The 18,448-nt window shown below is 31.0% G+C and overlaps 1 protein-coding gene across 1 annotated transcript in view; it reads left to right on the top strand.

Moving 5' to 3' along the window:
- The first annotated feature begins 2,448 nt into the window (after positions 1–2,448).
- LOC130452438 (prolactin-releasing peptide receptor) overlaps positions 2,449–18,448 on the top strand; it is a 317,870-nt gene continuing 301,870 nt past the window's right edge. The window contains exon 1 of the mRNA XM_056791721.1: positions 2,449–2,835. Within this exon, the coding sequence (XP_056647699.1) occupies positions 2,449–2,835 (387 nt within the window). The remainder of the gene's footprint in view (positions 2,836–18,448) is intronic.

The following is an 18,448-nucleotide window of genomic DNA, read 5'->3' as shown; positions in this document are numbered from 1 at the left end:
TTTTTTTTTCTAAATTTGATGTGTGTGTTAATATGAAGATTTCAAATTTGAATGGGAATTACAGGAAATTTTGAAACAATTGAAAACAATAATTATTCTATCGGAATAATTGAAAATCTTGAGCTAAATGAATCATATTTGAAAGATTTTATTATTTATCGTAGTCGATCAGTGTTCTATTTAGATGCTGGCTAACTTTAATTAATAAGATGAACTCTTTCGAAAGATTAATTTTCTTAGAGAAATTTAATGAATAAAATAGCCATATTCTATAGCAGATTAATGATTTCCTTGTCCGTTTGGAAAAGCTTTCCGATTAACGGATAATTTTTTGTTTTAAAACTGAATTTAATTAATATTATTCATCAAATAATGCAATAGTCCAGAAGCCAGTGACAGATTGACATGATTAAATTCCTCCGAAGCGGTAATGGGTGAACGTTTTCTGATCATTTCCAAAGATCAAAGCAACAACAAGACACTTGACGGATACGCAAATTGATGACGCAAAATTTTACTGAAAAGACATTTTTATGTAGTGTATTTGTATGAAGGAGTGAAAAAGAGAAAGACTCAGCATAGTCAGTCGAAAAATATCCTAGAAACAATATATTGAGCAATGGACAGAACAAAGTTCAAATTATTTTTTGTTCGCAGGTAATAAATTTTGTAAGGGGTCAATGAATGGGCCTGTATTTATAAGCAAAAAGGTTTGATATAAATAGTAATTTATTTCCTTATTTAGTTACATTTGAGTTTTTAACTGAATAGTTCAATGTAGAGAATTTTTTAACCAAAAATGGCAAGGCAGATGCGACATGGTTCCAAAATTTCTTCTGACAACTGCCATTCTATTTGTGTTGAACTTAGTCACTTCGGAAAATATTAAAAAGGTGCTTTAATCAGATTAAGAAAATATGAGAAATATGTCCTTTGTATTCCTAATAGTATGGCTAGAATCCATCAACCATTTTGATGCTATTTTTGTATGATAAAGACACAGAAAAATCAGAACATCTCAAGACCTAATAATTTAACACCAGAGGATGGCTTTTTAAAAAACAGTATGTTGATAGTTTCAATACTCACATAAAATAGAGGCTGATTCCTGTAGAAAATAATGTCTTACCATTTTGATTCACCCTGTATCAGATTCAGTGAATATTAACGGAATAAATAATTTTCCATAATATGATTCGATAGCTTTGGCCGCAACAGATCTTCATTTTTAAATTTCCCTTACATTTATAAGGTATTGAGATTTTTATGGAAAATTTGTAATAGAATATAGGGTGTTTTATGTAAAAAATGTAACTTTGATATGGAGCGGCATTCTATATGATTTTAAATAATTTTGAAATATGAAGACTAATGATGGCTACGATGCATAAAATTTTCAAATTGATGTCTCAAAGGACAAAGGAGGCACTGAACATAATCAATCATCCTGCTATTTTCTACTGTTAATATAGTGGTATCGTTTGCGAAGCTAGTTAATCACTATAATTTTCTAATTTAGACATGCCATTAGTGTGCAAGAAATGTAGCAGATATTCCAAAACATTGCCCCGTGGCAATTTTATCAAATGCCTGAACCACGTTAAGAAATATTCGTTATGCAGTAGGTTTCGATGAAATGAGAAAACATTTTAAACAATCAATACTATGCTTTCATATCAAAAGATCGTTTGTGGCCATGTTGCAATAAAAAGCTCAGTAAGCTTGTTAAACAATAGATCGTGTTAGCTGCTAGGTGATTTGTTTCTTCACAACCGAATCGATAATACTAAAATAGATTCCTAAGATTACAAAATCCAGAGGGATAGAGGCTCTATTTCCAATGACCCTCATTCTAATCTTGCTCATGCCAATGTAGATATGTACACTTTAGACATGGAGTTCTGTAGTCGCTACTATAGCTGAATGATATCGGTAGGAATATCTTTGAAAAGTAAGAGAGCAATAGCTAATAAAATTATAGGAAATTACACTACTATCATTAAAACTAGTTTTAATTTCCCATTAGACGAAGAAACCGTGAAATTTCTGATTACAAATTGAGTGGAAAAACCTTAAAAAAGATATCAGTTCACAAATTAGAAAGTTGTTGGTGCGTATAATCTTTATAGCTCCGCGCAAAACTCAGAGGTTGGAATATATTTTTAATTATGAGAGTACTACAGAGGTTTCTGCTAAACTGAATAAATATTTATTTTGTAAAATTATAGACAAATGATTTCAACTGTGAATCGCGCAGATTTTCAGCGTCACCTATTTAATGTTAAAGTATAAAATTACGAAGCTTACGCGCAATGAAAAACAAATCCCCGAACTCCTTGATCCTTATAGAGTTTCCAGTTTCGCTTCGAACCTCTAACGTTACACAACGTTTGAAACCTCTCAACACGCGTAAATTTGATGTAACCACGAGAATTCAAATATACGAAAATGAGTCGTGTAGAAAACGGAACCAATCAAATGGATCATATGCCACCGGACATTTGGGAAATACTACAATCGTTGATTTTGGGAATTAATGAAACTGATTTGGATTTACGGAAACCCCACTTGAAAACTGTTTTCACTTATTCTTATCCCTATATTATCTTCTTCTACGGAGCCCTAATTTGTGTTGGAGTCATTGGGAATGTCTATATGTGCGGGTATATTGTTAACAAAAAATTGTATAAAGATGAAACATACAGTTTTCTCTTGAATAATGCTATAAGTGACATTGTTAAGTGTGTTATAGTGTTACCGCTTTCTTTGTATGTACTTCTCATAAGAAACTGGGTCCTCGGGGAGCTTTTGTGCTCTTTTTTACCCATGATACAAGTAAGCTTTGTTATTGATAAAGTGCATATATTAAATATCTTGTATGATATAAAATTAAAATAATGAATTAATCTTTTCAAGAGGGGAAATATCTGAATATTTGATAAGAGGAACGAAACATTTCCACCTTTTCTAGTCAAATAGACGCTTAGCGTTATCAATCAACAGTGATACATAAGTTTATGTCTAAGATGTATAGAGAATATATCAAGCAAGTGTAAACTTAGTAAATTTGATCAAACTTAACATTTACGAATTTTGATTGAATTGTGAAAATTGTTAATCTAAATTTCAATAACTAGATGCATTTTTCATTCTATCTCAAAAATTGAAGAAATATTTTAGACACATTGATAAATATATATAAATTTATAGTAAAAATAACATTTTACTTACAATAATTAATTAAGACTTTCGGTGGTTTCTGATAGTATTAATACTTTCATAAATTTTCAAACTTATAGAATTCTAAATTCATCGTTCAAATTGACGTTGATAGAAATATTAATCAATTGAAATATTGATTCTGGTTACTATAAAGATTTTTAATTGGTAAGATTATGAATGACGTTGAATTTTTATAGGTTAGATAAGGATAAGTTGTAGTGAATGATGTTCAATATTTATTTATGGATAACGTTAAATTTCAATAGGTTGGGTCTTTATGAATGTAGTTGAATATCTATTGGTTAGAATATAAATGACAATGAATTTTATAGGCTTGTTCGTTATATGTGGAGTGGAAATTTAGTTGATTGTTAATGGCGTTGAATTTTTATATAATTTGTTTTTCCAAAATCTAAAAGATATGCATAAATTACCCTAAGATTATTTGAATCAGTTTTCTTATTACTACATTCATCATTTTGGGCGATATATGTTGTATCTAAAAATAAACGTCTTTTGTAGTTTTTTTCAGTTGTCAAAACTTATTCATACATAATGTATCCTTCATGATATACGCGAGTCCCTAATGAACATCTATCAGGATATAATCAGCTATCACTCTTGTGAGAAGTTATTCGACTAATCAGTGACCTTTTCGACTGACCAATGTACTTTTTGTCACAATTTGCACAATTTATTTCGTATACTGTGTTAGGCAATTCGTTGATTTATCTTTTATTCTTGACTTTGGTAAAAATAGATTGAATTTGAGGCGTTTGACTGTATGCTATTCCAATATTCCAATATCATGTTTAAAGATTCTAGAAAGTTTAGGAATAACTGATAATTAATTTATGGAATAGAAAAGTTAAAAATGACGTTTGAAAATGATGATACAATGTTTATGTTAATGTCAGATCTATTATAAAGAATTCGTTTAAAAAGATATGGTGGATATGAGTTTTCGTAAAAAAGTTTGTAAAGTATTTTAATTTTATTAGAAATTTTGAGGACTCTATTTTTCATCTGTTTGAATGAATTAATTTTAGTGTCACGTGGGTGATATGAATGATAATTGATATATCTTTCAGAACTTATTGGTTTCCTATACCAGTCAATTGAAATTTTATTATCTTCGTTTCTTATAAATTTAGTTCAAGAAAAGGTAATGATTTTCCAGTATTCTCTTTTTCTATAGTAAATTGTATATAGGGATCGAAGCTATTAAAGTAAAATAATAAATTATCAGTTTTATTAAATGGAAGGGATAAAATTTTATCTTCTACATACTTTTTAATGAAGAATAATTTGGAGGGTAGAACAGATATTACAAAGTCCAATCTATTACATAATCTGCTAATATAGGAGATATCGAAGGCCCCATTGGTAATTTTTATTATAAGAGAAATATGAATTGCTAAAAATGAATGTTATTAATTTTAATAAAGTTTCTTTTTTGAATTTCCAATTTTCACTTAAATCGCACCATTTTTATTGTAGAGCAGTAAGGCATATATTTAAGTGTACATTACTAAATAGGGATATTAAATCCAACCCTAACAATACATAATTCGGTAGTAATATCATATTATCAAAAGTTTCTTTGATCTTAAAGAAGTATTTAATCTAATAATAATTGTGATAATCATAAGATTTAGTCAACATTTCAGTTCAACCAATTTGTAAGGGGTTCGATGGGAGTGTTAATTGATACTAAAATGGGGCTAGCTTATAGAGTATGTTTATGGATTTTTGGTAAACAGTAGAAATTAGCAGAAATAATGTTATAGTTTGTTTATTTCTTCTGGGTTTCCTTGTCAATTTGTTTTTTGTTAGAAACTTTTTTTATTAATTTATTAGTTCTTTGTATAATGTATTATTGTAGATTAGTTAATTGGATAAATCTAAATACTGTTTATTCATAATGATTATGACATTAACTTTTTCAGATGGTATGACTATAGAATTTGGATTTTCTTCAAAAAAATTCTGTTTTATCTAACATATCTCTAAAATCACAAGATTATTTCTATTCATGAATTTGGTTAGTAAAAATGTTGGTTACTTTGGCTATAACGACATTTCTTTCTTGTTCATTTCGTATCAAATAGGATATGTAATCAATATTGCTAACATAATTGGAATATATTTAGTAATTATAGGTTCAATACTGAATTTAGACTCTAACGATAGAAACTGTAAAATATCTTTGTATTTGAAATATTTTTAATCCAATCTTGGGTTTCAAGAACTGAATTGATTTATTTGATGATAAGAGTATAGGTTTATTCTTTTGTTCGTTCTCAATTTTATGAAGTAATTTTTCATATATAACCTGTTCTCTACTAGAAAAATTTTTAAAGTGAATTCTTTTGGGTGAAATATTTGGATTTTTAATTGTTTGGAACAGATTAGATTATAAAATTAGCTTCTTATGGATACAAACAATACCTGAATAATAGAAATAAATATCACTAACATAAAAATTAGAGATATATATAGAGATCAACATGGGATAGTGGTGATCTATGTAGCTGATATAGCGAATCTTGCAAAATGATGAGAAAAACAGATTTGGAATGTTCGACCGTTTTGAAAAAAATTATAGTCAAGTCAAAACTGGAGAGTGAGAAATGAGTATATTGATGTATGATAAAATTACTAAGGAAGACAATGGAGAAGTTATAGTTAAATTCATAAACTAAATAAAATAACACCAGTTGTAGAAATAGCAAGGAGAACAACAAAAACAAAGAAACACTTGGTGAATACAGATTCAACAGTATGAATACTAGGTAGAAGAAAACGAAAGTGGAAAACAGATAGGAAGATATAATGGAATGATTCTTTATGAATTGAGTTTGAGAGTAGATTGGCGAACAAGATCGTTAGGAATAATTGAATCTGCAATATTTGTGATAGAAATCATAAGCGTCCATATAAAAAGAAAACAGTAGGAGAAAGGGAGACATTGACAAGCGTTTGAATTATTTTTCTCAATCAAAGAGCGACGTTAAGTGGTATAGGCAAAATAAGACATGCATAGTGTGTAGTCTAAGAAAATATATCATATTGAAGTGTGGCGCAAAGGACAAAATTTTATAGTCCTCTGTAAAGAAATTCGCTTAAGGTGCCATCTATTCTAGTCTTATGGAAACTACGATTAATAACAACAATCAACATTAATTATCAGTTTATTATTAATTATTGAGACCATTAATTTAAATAATAATTATCCTATCATTCAAGTTGGACCAAATTACATATATATGCCAACTTTCATGAATATCAATTGACTCGCTTTTGAATTCATTCGGAACATACACACGGTCACTGAATTTTCATATATTAAGATGATAAGAAAATAACGAGGACAAAAGATGGAATTAGTAAATGTGTCATATTATTTTTCTTCGATATAGTGACAAATATATTAGAGCATTATTTTGACCCCTTCAAGTCGACTTTAAACTATTTGCGCTCACGGGTACCGTATGTTTCTGTTAGAGATTACTGTATAAGGTGCCTGCAATCTGCTTTCTTCTTTTTCCAAATTATCTGTTGGAAGTTAATGTATGGAGCGAGGAATTCATGCTTTTAGAAAAATTATGAATACAAAATAGTGTGAATTCAAATTAGGTTATTTAAATATGATAATTTCTACTTTCTTTTGAAAACTAGTGATTCTAGTTCAAATTTATTTGCATGAGGTTATTATATACTTTTTAATACCTCTCTATTTCCATGAATATTTTGTAAACTCATCTAGAACCTCTTAGCAGTTGCTGGATTATATCGCGTATATATTTTTTATCAAAGTGATATTTAACCTTTAAAGAAGCTAGACAATGCATTTAAAAAAATGTTTCTGAAATATATTTATAACCCCCAGAAATCAAGTTTTTATAAAGAAAATTTGGGGAGAAGAATTGGGCAGACATAGATGAAAGTCCAAAGCTATAATTTTTTGTCGACATGAGGATTGCGCGCAAATATTGAGGAATTTCTAAAGATCGAAAATTAGATGGAAACTTTTCCTAATTTCGGCGCATGAACACAAGCAATGTCAATTTATCCAAATAGTTTATCTTCATACATCATTTGAACATGTTGCTTAGAAATTTGAGTGAGTAAATACTACCGATACATCTGCTCAATGAATGAAAATTTGATACGCTACACTATTGTGTCGGATATTATTGTAAGCTAAGAAATAGAGGAGATCCTGTGATGTTTGTCTAAGCTTAAATTTTCCACAAAAAATGTGTCCTAGAATGTACAGGTAAAAATAAAATACGATGGTTCAGATATACTTTCCGTAGAACGAATCAATTACAAATATATAAAAAACTAAGAAATTGACGAAAATTACATCACCATACAAAATAAGCATAGGAATAACAGAGCAATGCAACTAAAGGAGGGATGGAAAACAACTTCAAAAAATGAGGAAAATATATGTAGATAACAATCACTCCATTTGAAAATAATTATTTGAAAATCATAGCAGAATAATTCTATCTATGGCTAGCAGAAGAGGTGAATTTTAACTTTATGAGAACAGTAGTAAAAAAAGAAAGCAATGACATAGAAGATTCGAATTATAAAGGACTAATAGCAGCAGGAAATAAAAAACTTACTCATAAAAATAAATATTCAAAAAATTATCCATAAATAAAAGAATTCCAATAGTTTTGGATCAGGATCTTGTTCTATAACAGTAGTATAGAAAACTAGAGAAAAATCTTGTTATGCTCTTCCTTTTTGATTGAGAAAAATAATTCAAACGCTTGTCAATGTCTCCCTTTCTCCTACTGTTTTCTTTTTATATGGACGCTTATGATTTCTATCACAAATATTGCAGATTCAATTATTCCTAACGATCTTGTTCGCCAATCTACTCTCAAACTCAATTCATAAAGAATCATTCCATTATATCTTCCTATCTGTTTTCCACTTTCGTTTTCTTCTACCTAGTATTCATACTGTTGAATCTGTATTCACCAAGTGTTTCTTTGTTTTTGTTGTTCTCCTTGCTATTTCTACAACTGGTGTTATTTTATTTAGTTTATGAATTTAACTATAACTTCTCCATTGTCTTCCTTAGTAATTTTATCATACATCAATATACTCATTTCTCACTCTCCAGCTTTGACTTGACTATAATTTTTTTCAAAACGGTCGAGCATTCCAAATCTGTTCCACCTGAACCTTTGAAATCCCTTCTTTCTGACATTTCAAATAGATCAAAATTATTTTTGCGTAATACACGAAAATTTAATTCTCGCTTCCTAACGACGTCGTTTGGAGCATCCAATGTTTGTCATGTGTAATCTGATGGTCGTAATTTTGAGACAACATTCTAAACTCAAGGCCAGGTATATCATTGATCATTGATTCCAATGACAAATGAAGATCTGAGATTTCTTCAGATCTATTTTATGGGAAATTGTAAGGAACGTGTAACAACTCGCTGCCAGTATAATTTCTTTGAACAAGCAGAAGAGAGGGCAATTGTATTGTCATTAGAATTATTTCAAATCAAATTACTCAGCCACAGCAACGCGTGGCCGGGTCTGCTAATAATATATGAGTTTCGTAGTACGATCACTAGTTTTCGGTGTATCTTTCTCCGTTGAATAAATTCTCTCCTATTTTTCCAGTTTTGAGAGCACATTCCATTACAATGGTACGTAACTATTACCACTACCTTTACTCGTGAGTCAGCTGAATTCGTACTTTACTATTTTGTCTACTAGTCCATCGATTTCATCCATGAACTAAAATAGATTCAATTGGTGATTTAGGATCCTAGAAATTTCTTCACAAGATTTGGTTAACATCATACAATTGAATCAATTGGAATAGTCATACTTACGAGGATGGTCCAAAAAGTACCTGGCCCAGTGAAGAAAATTTTGGAAAAAAATATATTTATTCTCAACCTAATCTCCTTTTAACTTCATATTTCTTACCCAGCGATGTTTAATAAGTTCGATCCCCTTTTCATTGTAAGAATCCTCAAGCTCCTCAAAATAGTTATTAACTGCCGATTCATTTTTAAGAGTGTGGGACCAGACAAGAAGCCTAGGAGGCTCAATCTCGTGAATAGGCTACATGAGCATTGTCTTGATGAAACAACACTTTCTTCTCATCAAAATCCGGCCAGTTTTGATTGATTTCTTCGCTCAAACTCTCCATAACAGTCGCCGTTGATAGTTTTTCCTTTTTCAAAATAGTCAATGAGAATTATCCGTGCATACTAAATAACTGACGCCATGACCTTGCCTGAACGGTCTTTGTTTTCTTTGGAGCCGGCTCTCCCTTGTCAGTCCATTGTTTTGATTATTTTTTTGTTTCGGTTGTGAAGTGATGGACCATTGTTTTTTCCATGGTTATGGAACGGCGCGAAAATTCGGAATTATTTCTGTGAAATATTGCCAAACACTGGATGGAAACATCTTCACGACGATGTTCTTGTTTCATTGTGAGCAAATGCTGCACCCATTTTGTACACAGCTTTCTCATGTCCAAATTTTCAATTGATTTGCGATGTTCCGCACTTATTGAAATGCTTACTATGTCGACGATCATCCAGTATCTAAGTATTCAGATTTGTGATTTTTCTTCAACATTGCTGCAGTCGTTATATCATTTGGTAGACCAAAATGCTATTGCCTTTCAAATATTGTATCGTTTCAAAATGGCACTGTTCCCAATTGCCTTAAGACAATAAAATGTGGAGTGCCCCAAGGCTTAGTACTAGGCCCTATTTTGTTTCTTCTGTTTATAAACGATATCGCCTATCTATATATAAGTGGTAAAATATGTGTGTTTGCAGACGAGACTAGTTCCTTTTCGAGCAGCTCTAATCTCACGATACTTCATAGGACTATATCTAGTGACCTAATCCACCCTTAAATCATGTTGCGATTCTAACCTTCTCTGTCTCGACGTTTGTAAAACCAAAGTTTCATCCTATAAAAATACATTGCAGCCTTTATTATTAAATAACACTACCATTGACGTCGTTGAATCTGTAAAATTTGTAGTGCTTGTTGTGGTCAATTCCTTGAAATGGGAGTGACCTTATCTCAAAAATTAAGTTCCTCCTGTTTTGCGCTGATATCAGTTTCCAAAGAACTGAACTTATCCACCTCATTAACAGTCCATTATTCCTTTATTGAGTAGCATCCCCGATATGCCCTTCCATTCTGGGGTACGTGAGGTGCGTCTCAATTTGAGTGAATCTTCAAACTACAAACGAGAGATATTTATTCAGACTTAACAGCAGGGCTCACTGCCAGTACTTCTTTAAACGATTGAAAACTTGACTCTTCCTTCCTCATTCATCATTGAATCCGTTTGCCTAATTCGTAAGTACGCTTCTCGAATTTCATAAAGATCGTTTCACGGCTATCCACTTAGGAACGCGAAGCACGACCTCTACCTACCTACTACACGCTCAGAATTTGTTGAGGGATCAATATTTCACAATGGAAAAAAATGCACAATCACTAGCCAATTGAAATTAAATCGCAATAATTTGAGAGCATATTTACTTGAAAGTGCCTTCTACTCTGTAAACGACTTCTATTCTAATAATAATATTTAATTCTGGACATGCTGCATACTGCTTTAATTTTTGCTACGGACTTATTTACTAATTATTACTCACAATGGTTTTTTTTTGTATATTGAAATGTTATTTCATTTATTTTATCTTTATTTAGTTATTTTTATGTTTGCTTTTTAGTTTTTACAAGATTTTCTCTACAAATCGTAACAATTTTTTGACAAAAAAGCATTTCTCTATATTCTCAAATATTGAACAACGTGGCGTCTTTATAGATTGTGTACTTTCCAATACCGTGGTATTTCTCAATCAATCTATAGGTTAGGCCAGTTACTTTTGGGACCATCCTCGTAGTCAATATTGTCACAAATATAGAATCTAGTTTCATTATGAAACTTAACGAAAGCTTGCGATTTTGTTCCCACAAATTCAGTCCTCGACAAACTAGAATTTTATGGTACTAGGAGATTTGAATCCATTCAATTGTTTTAAAAAGGCACAAACATTTTTATAGACTAGAAATCAACAACGTACTTCAAATATGAAAATGAAATATGGCAGATCTCAAGGAAACTGTCCTTAGCAAACTTGATATAGATATTCCATTCTTTTTCCGATATTGCATTACTGCCGTACCAAAGAATCAAATTAAAAACATAAATAAAAAATTCAATTCTCATCTTAAATCAACAATAACATGTACAAAGACTTTCCCAACAACTATCAAATTATTTTAAAATATGATATTAGTATAAGTCATGAAGGACATAATACATTCTTCAAATATTTCACTAAATTAAAATCTAAAACACCAAAAAACAAAAAAAGTAATAATATATATCAAGAGCCTTGTACTAACTGTGACGCTGTTTACATAGGGCAAACATCTCAGTATTTAGAAAATAGTTTAAGAGGTCATCAATACGATGAAAAAAATAGAACTGCATTAACGAACCACTAAAAATCAAAATAGATAAATTCAATTATAACGATTCAAAAATTCTTGGATAGGAATCTAATACATGAAAAAGAGAATCTTCAGAAATGGTTCACATTCATAAAACCGGAAAAGCTATAAATGATAAAAAAGATTAAATAATTCAAGTAAAATTTACAGCTCTATTTTGTAAATTCTAATGAATTCTAATGAATTTACAAAATAGAGCTATAAATTACGTTCATATACGACGTAAGGGACGAAAACATAGTTATACCAATTGAAGGAAGAAAGAGCCTACAGCGCAGTTATAAGAAACTTCACCCTTCAATACCAATGAATGAAACTAAACTAAAATTGAGAAAATGGATCAAAGGAACATGCTAGGAAAGTTACAAATCTGAGACACAGAATAAGTGTAATAAACAGACATTTGAACTTCAATCTAACAACATTGTAAGATAAGAGCTGAACCACCAAGAATTGAAAGAAATAATCCACAGTGCACACGATGCAAAGATTTTGGTCATACTAAACCGTATTGCATTAAACCATATAACTGCGTCAAATGATACATGATACAAAAGACTGTGAAAAGCCAAAAAACACACTAGTGAACTGTACACACTGTAACGGAGACCATCCTTCCAAAAACAGAGGATGTTCTGATAAAATTCAAGCAGCGACAAGTAAACAAATATCGCTCCTCTCAACGTTGCAGCAATTTAGTCTCCTCCAACACCATATATAGTCTATATATCAAAATATAAGATATTGGGCGAGCTGTAGTAGCACCACAATGTTAAAAAAGAGTACAAGAAAACTATAACACATTCCCCTTCACATAAGAGAGCTTGAGGCAGAAAAAAGAAGAGTTCGACGTATATAGCAATACACTAGAAATCTTTCAGCAAAACATACTTTAATAGAATATGTTACAAACTAAATAGAACATTATATGAAGCGAAGAATGAATTCTTCCAGACTCATGTTCCGAACATTTCTCGTGAAGTCCACTCCATTTGGAAAGTTACAAAAAAATTTAAACGACCGACAGTAAGAAACTCAATTTACTCAAATCAGATATGACATGGGCTCGTACAAACTTCGGTCGTATAGAATAGAACTATGGGGCTGAAGTAAACCTTCAAATACTCCAAATTTCCAATTCAAAACACTCCATATGTTGAGTATATCCCAGTACGTTACTAACCAAATAATTCATAACGATCTGAACATCTCACTAAAAATGTGATAAAGAACTATTCTATAAGATACAAAATTCGATCCAATGGCCACAACAATTAATTAATAAATAATTTTTTCAACCAGCCACTACCAACGAGAATATTGAAGAGAATATGACCAGAAGATCTACAACAATACTGTCAAAAGCTTCAAATATAATTGGAGTATCGGTAACAGAACTTATAATGAGATTGTATTTTCCTCATAGCCCCACTAATTCTTCAATAATTTATTAACTCTCTTCCCATTACACGAGATAATATTGTTTGATCATGACTATCACGTATAGATAATGATTTGTTCTACAACGTTTATCATTGATAATATGTGATAAAGGCCATGTTTGCAAATCATAGATGAATTCTCTATATTTGTTTGATTATAGAGATCTGCTTCTCAATACATGATGAGTTCAATGAGGGCTTCTGCGTTACTTGCTTCTTCTCTTTGAATTTGAATATCCTAAGAACTTAAAGCCTTTTGTTCTATGTCGACTTCTTATGTTTCTACTTGTCCTTATGGTTGAGTGAACCTGTATATATTGATATGAATATTTTATATTGGCCATTTTCATATCATATTTTATCTTCTCATAAAAATTTTAAAATATACTTCGATCGACCGACCAGTTTCCAGATTTTCTAAGCCCGTTCATTGCATTTGCCATCACAACAACTCCAATTCCCCAGAATAATTTAATATTTGGAAAAAGTTATACCACAAATATTAATTATCCTTCACATCGTAGTTTGAGCACTGCTCCCTCTTTTTAATGGCATAGATTGTAGTCGTTCAGCAAGTTTAATCGCTTCAAAACTTTTTATATGCTATGGTTGTCCAATATATCTTCATTTTCTACTATTGGTTCGACACATTTTATACAAGGGTGTAGTTAATTAATGAAAAGATTCATTTGTACGTAACCACTCTCAGTACTAGTACCCAGATATGTATTTTTTTTGTTAAAACCTTAAGATTGGTGCGATATATCGGCTGGTAACACTTGCTCATATTGACGCTTCTTTCTTTAGTAATTATTGTCCCAAACTGGAGCTTACCTTTCAGAGTTTTTTGCTTCTATGACTCAGACTTATCCATATTGAAAATTCTTAATCCTGTCGACTGATTTCCATCAACCGTTCTCTCCAATATATAAAAACAATGATTTATCACATTTTCTCAAAAATACCTTTCAATTCCAGCAATAGGAGTAGACTTGGGTTACCTCAGCTAAAAGTTAAGGTACCTTCGTATGATGGTGTAAGCAATTTTCACCAAGAAGCCCCTTTCATTTGAAACATTTATTGTTACAATGTAGTATTATATTCAATATAGGAGTATTACCTAAATCTTAATTATGAGGGGTCCATAGAAAATTCCAAATTACGAACAGTGGTCTATCACCTTGTTAAGGTTCTTCAAATCTTGGGCCAAAACCACCATATCCGAGTGAATTAATGATTAATGCACCATGCAAACGTTTACAATGTCGGAGGCAATGTTTATATACAATTTCCGAGGGAAGAGTAGGTTTGACGTTTTTCTGTTCCCAACACTATTGAAATCAGTATGCGTTAAGTGAAGCAGTATTTATCGCATTGTCAAAATGTGAATAGAGAGTTTTCTTCCGGTATGATAAACATTCGTATTAATTCATTCGTATTCGTACTTTCACCACCATTATGGCGAATAAAGTTATGACAATACATTAGATTATTAGAAGTATATGAAGAATGTTTTGAACATCACTGGAATATCATTAGTAGTTAGGTTAGGTTAGGTTAGGAAGTGTAAATCCAGGAGTGACTGCCTGTACGAAATTAGGATCTTTCTGATAACAAAATTTTTTCAGTCTTTTTCTTCTTATCATCAACATAGATAGTGACTAGAAATAAGTCATAATTTTTCTCAAAATTATGTGAACATAGTATTAAAAACATTCTCTCTTTCCATGCAATTGCAAACGAGTTACCACTGGTATTTGTAATATTTCTGCAAAAATATAAGGTGGGAAAATCAACAAATCTCGCCTAATTTATTATCAATTTTTCACTAGATACAACTTCGTAAAAAAGAAATGTTATTTATTATAACGCTCACATATTCCTCTTGATTTGATGTGGAAAACTCAAAAGTGAAATAAAAAATAAAATGCATAATAAATGTTGGGAATGCATTAATTTATCAACGCACTGCACTTCTCATCAATCATTTGAATATTTCAAGCCTATTATTCAGAACACTCATTTCATGCATATTTTTAGTTGAATCTGTTGGGAAGAGATCGTACAAAACTAAATTTTAGACAAAAGTTTAATACCAAATAAATTGGGGGATTCCGAGTCTACCTCCAAATAATATAACAGGAAAGTAGAGGTGGATTGATATTGTGGTATATGCCGGGAGGTAATTACCTCACGAAATATTATTTTTCTCATTTGTTGATGTGTGTTCTTATGAACATATTTTCATGATCATATTCTTTCATCTATTCATAATTTTTGTTTTCTTGAAAATGTCAACAAATGTTTCAAATATCTTCATTCAATCCTCCTAATAATTTATATTAATATTCACTAATATTTTTCCTGTTACTAGTTCTTTCGAATGTGCTACCTTTGTTTAAAATTCAATACTGTGGTAAAATTCACGGTACCCATTTTTAAATTTCGCGTTTAAACTCCTCTCAGTTGATAATTTTTATTGATTCCATATTTTTCGGTTCTTAAATGTGAAAGAAACTCATCTTCCGTACCAGCGTTTTCATCAGACAGGACGGAAAGTTTCTCGTGTAGTCCACACCCCAATCTTATCTATATCAGTTGTGTTAAACAACGACTTTCTCGTCTGAAATTTGATAGCTAATAAATTCTCGAGGAATCTGGAAAATAATAATTGAATTTTCTAATCCTGAGAATTTCAACTTCTCTATATAATGTTATAATTTAATCTTGACAAATCCAGTTATTTTCAATTTGAATACAATTATTTATCAATTTTTCAAATTCTTTGACATATAAACTATTTTCTACTTCATTTTAAATTTATTATCTATTTATCCAGACATGTGAGATAAATTTGGAGCACATGGTATATTTACTTATTCATAATTTATTCACATACACAAGAATAGAAACAATAATTGAGTACCTAATTATTAATATTCACTAGGTTCGAGTCATGGTTTTTATGACAATTGAAATTACAAAACTGGCTAGCAATATTCACGAGGGTTGATACTTGTTGATTGTTCAATTGTAAGATACACAAATAAAACTAATTCATAATTGGATATGACTTCATAATTTTCCAAAACATTCTACATTGAGATCAATACAGTTTTCTGTTTGAACAAATTCTCTCCATTCCGATTGAGGTCCATTCCAATCTCCTCCAAAACATGTGATTTGAACGCTTCAACGGCTTCTTCAGGTAGAGAAAAACGTTAACCTCGCAATTTATTTTGGATCATGAACCCATGAACTCGATGTTTTAAATGTTCAAAAACGTTTTCGTTTGAACTGATATGTGAGAGTTCGCATTGTCGTAGTGGAGAATGATCTGTCTTCTACGGTTGGTTTCCCTAATTTTTTAGAATACTTCTGGCGAAAAAACGCTGATGTATCATTTAGAATTGACCGTTCTATGTTGCTTTAATGGAACAGTGGCGACATGTCAAGTTCTTCCATAAAAACAGGAAATTACCATTAATATCAGTTAAGAACACATTAATCTTTCTAAACTAACGAAAATTAGTTCCAGATAAAACTATGGATTTATTATTTCATGTAGTTCATTAGTGACATTCATCCAAGTGTGTTCATTTTAAATCATTTTTTTCTTCATTTGCATTGTCGGAATCATCTGGCAGATCTTCTACTATTTGTTAGGGACATCCTGGATTTTACAACCTGGTCTTGTTTGATTTTAAATATTTCCACTGTTGCAGGTGTGATCGATACTCATTTTTAGTTGAGATGATTGATGATCAGTTTGTTTGATAAAAAAATCTTATTAACAAACACAAAGGACATAAGAGAGCGAATAAGAACGAAGAACAGGAAGCATCTGTGAACTATATGCAAAGAGTTGCTAAGTATTCTTTTCAATATATCAGAAAAGATGGAAAGTATTTGCGATGACTATTTCCTTTGAAAAATTTAAGCCAACCAAAAAGCTGTAATATTTTATGTTTACCTAGCAACGATCAAATTTCAGCGATAATACTGCACTAGTGCGAATTATCGATAATTTGCACTAGTGTCAAATTTTCGTCTAGGATTAATAAACATCATTTGGTTTTAATTTTATATTTTAAGAAAAGGAACAATGATTGTTTATTTTAAATTAAATTTTTCTCAGGAAATAGTCTGCCAAAATGCCCTCTCGTGCATGTCAAATTGTCTCATAATTTCCTCTCGTGCGCATTCGCGCACTCGAGAAAATTAAATTATCGACAATTTGACATGCACTGGGGACATTAATATTGAATATTTCCATTTCATTTCGAGCTTCAGTAAAATTTGTGTTTGAAAAAAAATTCGAATGTGTTTTTTTTTCACAAAATCCTGGGTTAGGATCCGCACTCAACTGATAAGTAATCTACCAGAAACTGGGATATAATTTCCGAAAAATTGTTTTATTCGAAAAATTCTACGAAGATACTCAAGGAAGCATTGAGAAACAGGAAAGTATATACTATTGTAGAGTACTATAATTTACTTCTTTGATTGCTGATAAGTTTTTGATTTAACTTTATTGTAAAATACCCAATATTTATCAAAAAATATGAATGTTTAGCTAGTTAAAGTCGTTTTATCCTGAATTTTTTTTAAATTGCCACGTCCAACGGACTCTCTCATTTTGCCAAAATAACTCTTAGGATTATCCGAACATCAAAATAGGCCTATTTGCGACAATTTCTGCAGTAATAAACGAAATTTCGAAATTTGCTAAGACTTTTATTAATCAGGCATAATTTTCCTTGTTCGTGTATACCAAATAATCATTGCATATAACTTCAATCTACTGCAATGTATTAAAACGAACATTCAGCACCTCCTTTCATATTATTGACATAAACTAATGTCAGTTTAGTAGTCTTCGTCTATGTCTATAATTTTCTCTCTCCCTTTCACTTAGAAACTGCGATTGGGAAAGTGCTATTTAGTCCAAGAGCCCGTGAGTGCCAGACCTTCGGATTTTTATAAAAGCTGAAAATTTTTCTATGTGTGTCCCTAGTACAGGTAAGAATGATCCCCCCGCATGAAGCTGAGGCAGCGGTGGCTTTGGCAGGTAACAGGTAACAAAGGTGTATAAAATTCCATCTCAAATTTATCATAAAATAAAACTGAAATTTTTATATTTGATTCATAATAATATTAAAACTCGCGTTGCTCATTGCCAGACAGTATGGTTGCAACTCTCTGCCGGACACCCTTAAACTATTATAATTTATAATTATA

This window comes from Diorhabda sublineata, chromosome 1 (genome assembly GCF_026230105.1).
Source record: "Diorhabda sublineata isolate icDioSubl1.1 chromosome 1, icDioSubl1.1, whole genome shotgun sequence".
Taxonomy (NCBI): domain Eukaryota; kingdom Metazoa; phylum Arthropoda; class Insecta; order Coleoptera; family Chrysomelidae; genus Diorhabda; species Diorhabda sublineata.
The sequence above is the reverse complement of the archived record's forward strand: the minus strand, read 5'-3'. Positions and strand labels throughout refer to the sequence as shown.